This window comes from Malaclemys terrapin, chromosome 6 (assembly GCF_027887155.1).
Source record: "Malaclemys terrapin pileata isolate rMalTer1 chromosome 6, rMalTer1.hap1, whole genome shotgun sequence".
In the NCBI taxonomy this organism is placed as follows: domain Eukaryota; kingdom Metazoa; phylum Chordata; order Testudines; family Emydidae; genus Malaclemys; species Malaclemys terrapin.
The window spans coordinates 5,854,231-5,860,739 of NC_071510.1; the positions used below are offsets into that span (position 1 = coordinate 5,854,231).

The 6,509-nt window shown below is 42.8% G+C and overlaps 1 protein-coding gene across 6 annotated transcripts in view; it reads left to right on the forward strand.

Moving 5' to 3' along the window:
* The window catches only part of NRG1 (neuregulin 1), a 232,141-nt gene extending 230,520 nt beyond the window's left edge, over nucleotides 1-1,621 (forward strand). For all 6 annotated transcript variants that reach the window (XM_054032952.1, XM_054032954.1, XM_054032951.1 and 3 more), the window contains one exon: nucleotides 327-1,621. In XM_054032952.1, coding sequence (XP_053888927.1) covers nucleotides 327-978 — 652 coding nt within the window. In that variant the 3' untranslated portion in view covers nucleotides 979-1,621. The remainder of the gene's footprint in view (nucleotides 1-326) is intronic.
* Nucleotides 1,622-6,509: the final 4,888 nt, after the last annotated feature.

Here is a 6,509-nt window from a genome sequence, read left to right on the forward strand (position 1 = left end):
ATGAAAAGCAGTATGCATGCCCTACTGCCAGGATTATCCCTGCATGCAGCTACATGCACATGTCAAATCCCCAGCTTGCATGCATGCATGCAACATCCACTGCGCAGGTGCAAGGCAAGCACATGCAAAAATACATATTGACTATTGCATGCATTAGAAAATGAATTCCTTTATTCCCAAGGGTATCGCACGTGACATCACAAACATGTGGGACATGGATAATATGGCAATGATTTGTTCCTCAAAGGTGGCCTTTCTTAATGTTTTCTCTTATGTTTATTCCTTCTCCACCTTTATGGGGCCTTTTTGTATGTGTCCTTATTCAGGTATGTATCAGCTATGACCACACCGGCTCGCATGTCACCTGTTGATTTCCACACTCCAAGTTCTCCAAAGTCCCCCCCTTCAGAAATGTCTCCACCGGTATCCAGTTTAACTGTATCTGTCCCTTCTGTGGCGGTCAGTCCCTTTATGGAAGAGGAGAGGCCTCTGCTTCTGGTGACGCCACCTCGGTTACGGGAGAAGTATGACCATCACATTCAGCAGTTCAATTCCTTCCACCACAACCCCGCCCATGAGAGCAACAGTCCGCCACCTAGTCCTCTGAGGATAGTAGAGGACGAGGAATATGAGACCACACAAGAGTATGAGCCAGCACGGGAGCCTCCAAAGAAACTAGTCAACAGCCGGAGGGCAAAAAGAACAAAGCCCAATGGCCACATTTCCAACAGATCAGAAGTGAACACCGACACAAGCTCTGAGAGCAGTAGCTCTGAGAGTGAAACAGAAGACGAAAGAATAGGTGAGGATACACCTTTCCTGAGCATACAGAACCCCATGGCAACCAGCCTAGAGCCAGCCACTGCATACCGACTGGCTGACAGCAGGACTAACCCAACTAGCCGGTTCTCCACACAGGAAGAATTACAAGCAAGGTTGTCCAGTGTAATAGCTAATCAAGACCCTATTGCTGTATAAAACATAAACAAAACGCATAGATTCACATGTAAAACTTTATTTTATATAATGAAGTATTCCACCTTTAAATTAAACAATTTATTTTATTTTAGCAAATTCCACTAATAGAAAACAGGAGGGGGAAAAAAACTTTTATAAATTAAATATATGTATGTACAAATGTGTTATGTGCCATATGTAGCAATTTTTTACAGTATTTCAAAAATGAGAAAGATATCAATGGTGCCTTTATGTTATGTTATGTTGAGAGCAAGTTTTGTACTGTTACAGTAATTGCTGTTCCACGGTATTTTGCAGAATCTTCCGACCTTCAGTTCTCCTGGCTTTTTTGTGCATTGCGTCATGGTAACTGGACGTATGATTTGCAAGAATTGCAAAAGTCCCTATGTTTGCTTGTAGTAGACTGCCCCCCCAATCAAAATACCCTGTAATGACATACCCACCAACAAAACAAGACTGTTGTCTTCTATAAGAGGTTTTATTTGCTTTTCGTATCTGAAATGAGTTGTGTCTGCTCTCTGCCAGCCAAAAGGTTTGCTTCATTGGGCACTGGAATAATAGTACATCAAAAGCATGCTACTATTAATGACAGCAGGATAACAAAAATTGCATTAAATAATGTTACATATTAGAAAGAGAGTAATACTGTGATTTTAAACTGAATATATTATTAATCAGAAATCAGCTTGTACTCACTAGGAACTGTCATTACATTTTTTTCCAGATATTAATTGTCCTAGTTATCCCTTAGGAAATGGGCTCAGAGTAGCAGAGGCTGTGAACCCGGTAGTTTACAAAAGAACAAGATTTCTATTAGCTTAAGTTACTGGGAAAAACACACCAGGTATCTGTAACCAGACAAGGAGAAGAACTAGCTGGAAAAAAAAAGCCACTAATAATTTTAATGTTGATTTTTAATAGACAGTTATTCTTTGTTTTCAAAGGGACACAGTGAGAACCCCCCTCCCCCCCCCCCCCCAGCAAACCTGTAACCATAACTATTCTGTGACTTGTTGGAGCTGCTCTTAGTAGGAGAGTCATACTTGTCCATAGAAGTGACTTGCAGCCAAATCAATTTGCTGAATAGTTAAAAGGAATCCTGGTGGGAAAGACATAGCAGAAGACGCATTGAGTTCATATCTGGTGACTTGATTTTTTTTAATAGTTCTATGAAAAGCCCATTTCTGTAAACAAACACGCTGCGTTGATTAGCCCCACAATGTGCATGGGTATTTGTGCATGTGACCAGTGATTGCATTAGAATCTTTGACTGGTAATAGCCAAGTTGTGGTATCAATACTGGAGTTATTGCCCCCTTTCAGACAGAAGCAAATCGCCTCTTTTGCACCGAATCCTGATCAGTTTAGTGGGGTGACCCCCTCTCCTTTGAGTTTGATTTGACATTCAGCTGGCACAATGCAGACTCAGGGCTGATATAAATAGCAAGTGTTCTGCATGGACCCCTGGGAGTATGACTAGGAGAATATCAGTGCTGTAAGTATGACGGATCCTAAATAGGAGGCATTCCAGGACAACAAAAATTTCAGCCATGATTTACTCTTCATTCCGATCCCAGTTACACTGATGTAAATCAGAATCTATCAAGGCAATTATGCCAGATATACACCAGTGGAACTAAGGTCGCAATTCAGCAAACCTCTAAGCACATGCTTATCTGTAGCATGTGCTCAAGTCCCATTGACAGCAGTAGGACGTGAGTAAAGTTAAGCACCCGCTGAAGTGCTTTGCTGAACAGGGTTGGACAGCTCAGTCAAGCAGAATCTGGCCGATTGTGGTAAATGAAGCTACTCAGGACTCTGGATGAGGGCCGGGAGCGACAGTCCTGTATTATCAAAACAGACAGCACCAGCTTCACTTTTGCTGTGAGAGGAGAGTTCTTAGCCATCTGATCAAGCAGACTGAGAGCTTAGGACAGTAGGGAAATAGTGACAAGATTACAAGGGAGAATCTTTCTGATGGAAGGGAAAGCAAGGGCAGGTGATTTTCAGTGAGAGAGCTCAGGCAGTGGGCTCAGTTGTACTTGCATATCGCTGCGCATTTAAAAAGCATATGGGAGACTGCAGAGTTTTTAATTAATGTGTTACCAAGACTCAGATCCCTTCCCAGTTTTCCCTCCTCTTTTGTATTCATTGCTGTATTTTCACTGTGCTTACCAGTATCTTTGTATTGAATCTGCACAGAACCAGGGCCCTGTGTAAATTCTGGATGCCTGGCACTCATTTCATATGTTAGTCATTATTATTGTTGTAGCAGTCTCCGCAGAGACCAGGGCCCCATTGTGCTAGGAACTGTACAAACAGATAGTAAGAAGAAGTGGCTGGGGTTTTCAAAGAGGCCTACGTGATTTAGGAACAAAAGTCTTATTGTCTGTCAATGGGACTTGTTCTCCCAAGTCACTTAGGCGCTTTTGAAAATTCAACCCAGTCCTGCCCCAGTGAGTTTACTAAATAGACTAGACAGCCAAAGTGTGGGAGGGGAAAGAGAGGGAAACTGACCTGCCCAAGGGTGCACCACTGGGAATAGAGCCCCGATCTCCTGGGTCTGCATTCAGTGCCCCATCCACTGAATCACACCATGTCTTGGTGACCTTTGCGGCTTCTCACAGATTAATGGTGGGGGGGGGGAGGGTGATCACATGAAAGCAGAGTAAATTACTTACAACATTGAAAGTATTATCAAAGATTACAGAAGGGCACTACAAAATGGAAGTCTGTGCCTTGTGCACGTGGAACACCTGGGGAAATCTGTTACATTCTTCCGATTGCATTGTCAAGCTCTCAAGCCAAAGGAGCTGCCCCAGCATACAGAGGGAGTGACGCACAACAGAGCACGAGCCCTGAGAGCTTTAAGCTGCGGTTTTCAGAGATGCGTGTGCTCAACGAGTGTCAATGGGAGCTGGCTCCCTTTGGAAATCCCAGCAAAAACCAAACCGGTGTTAAGTCAGTAGAGTTACTCTGGTTTTGCACCAGCATAACATAGCAGAATTTGGCCTCTTGCATGAGCCATATTAGTAATACGTACTGAGAATGGTAGGACACAGCTCTGCACAGTCTGAGACGAGGTTAATGAACCAGTAACATGGCTAGCCCTGACGCTGCTGCGGCCTGTTGCCTCCTGGAGACGGGCTTGAGCCTGCAAGAGGTGCTGAGCAATCCCTGGACCTGCTGCTCACCTCACAAGACTAACGGGGTGGAAACTCAGCTCTCAGCATTAGAGCAAACATGCTTTCCGGTGACAGGCCAAGTCATCTCTTGGGGCCATTTGCTGCACTCTCTGTGCTATTGGGGTCCCTTTAACAATGTACAACCCTCTGGCAGCCTTGCCGGCCCTCTGCTAAAACTCACAGTAGTGCAACAGCAATCCGAGGGGGAACGAAGACTCTGTGGCTGTAAAACCACCCTGAGTTCTATGACCATGACATTTATACCCCACCAGGACGTATTTATTCTGAGCAGTTTTACATTTTGGGACATTCTGCATGATTAGAGGATCCCGTTAGGGGTGGACAATGGAAAGTGGTGCGTAAAACATGGTGGGGGCCCGATCCTCAGCTGGTGTAGATCAGTACAGCGTCACGGCTGCTGATTGACACTAGCTGAGAATCTGGTCCTTTATCCTCACATTTGTGTTTTCCCCCATCTCCCACAAAATTTCTCCCTGGGTGTGAAAGGACCAGCATTTCTCTTTGCTTTGCCAGGGAAACAATAAAACTTCCTTTCCTGTCTCTTGTTTCATGACAATGAAGCATCGTCTCCTGTTTTCATCCAGCTACTATATCTTTGTACAGATTATGAACCATTACTCGTGCATTCAGAACAGCAAATCTGTGCCTGCTAAACGGGCAAGTCGCCCCTGGCAAACATAAACAAAGCCTGTTCTCTGTCTTCGATACTGGCTAGATTCCATCAGCCACATTGATTTCCAATGAGAAGAGCACCTATGAAATGCTGCAGAGAAATGCAGACAAAGAAAATGGCCACATATCATTATTTTAATGATATATTCTGTTGTAAATACATCTTGTACATACTTGAATGTTTTCCTCCATCATTTATTGTCTTTCTGAGTTACGTGTCAATGATGCTCTCTCAATTCCTTGTGTAACACTGTAAATACCATAATGTCCTTTATTATTTATACTTAGGCATTTAACACAGAGAGAGATGGCTTCATATTATTTTAAGCTATATGTCAGAAATAGGGTTTGTTTTCCTTTTGCTTTAAAATTGTCATGTATCCTCTTGTTTCTCTTTTCCTTTAAAAAAAAATAATAATTTATTGTTGAGAAGAGAGGATTGTATCTGTAATGAAACTGTTCAAAGAATGCACCCTGGAAGGCCACAAGGTACTGATAAACTAAAGAATTTATTATCCCAACTATGAATCAATAAGCAATTGTTGATTTATTTAAGGTTATATTGTTCATTTGCAGTCAAAGAGGTGCTGGAATAAATTGCTACTGTGTAGTACTGGCACAACTGCTGAGCAGACTCCATTAGACCTCACCTCTCTGGCTCCCTAGTCCAAAGACTGCGCCGCGGTTACAAAGCTGTCTAGCTCCCACATTTTTTTTGGTGAGTTAAGTTCTTTTGCTGTCATTTTTGCCTGATTTTTCTCTCGTGTCCCAGTTTCTGGAGTGGAGTTTGCCATCCGGTCTGCTGTCTGTCGCCTTTGTTCATAGAGATTGCCGGTCTAATTGCTGCTGAGCCGTTTGGCATTGACCGGGGTTCAATAATAATTAAAAAAGAAAGTAAAAAAGGAAGAAAGAAATTCTCCAGTGGCATGTCTCACATGTCCTTACTGGCTCAACTGAACGACGAACAGGTGCATTGGAGTGGAGTAGCAAAATAATATACAGACTAATGGAAAGATTTTTGGATATGAAATTTAAGACACTCCTGCATCAATACGTTGCTCGTTTAATAGCGATTCCTGGTCCAGCTTTGTCAGTCTTTCCTCTAAAGAAAGTTATCCCCATTTTTGTGTTGGGCTCCTTCTCTACTTTGTTTCTTCATGGCTGTGTTACTATCAGCTGGAGCATTCAAGCCAAGGTTTAAAAGTGCTCACAGTCGGGGCTGGATTTTCTAAAGACCTGATTTTTGTTTGTTGTTATACATAGTGTCGTAGCACCTAAGAGCCCCAGCATGAGTCAGGACTCTATAGAGCAGTGATACTCAGACCTCATTGGTCTAGGAGCCAAATTAGCGATCAACATTCCCCAAAAGAGCTCACAGGAGTGGGAATTCATTGTTTCATATATATATAAAATTCTCACAGCAAAATGATTGACCAAGTATTTTTATTTTATTAACTACAATTGGTTAATAACATAGTAACGGCATCCTGATTGGTTAATAGCTTAGATTGGTTAATAATTAAATCACACAATGTTTTAACATCATGTGCTGCAGGGAGACACATTAAAGAGCCACTTGCGGCTCACGAGTATCGTGAGGCATAGTGCTAAGTACTGTACAAAGAGAACATAAGGACTGTCCCTGCCCCAGTTA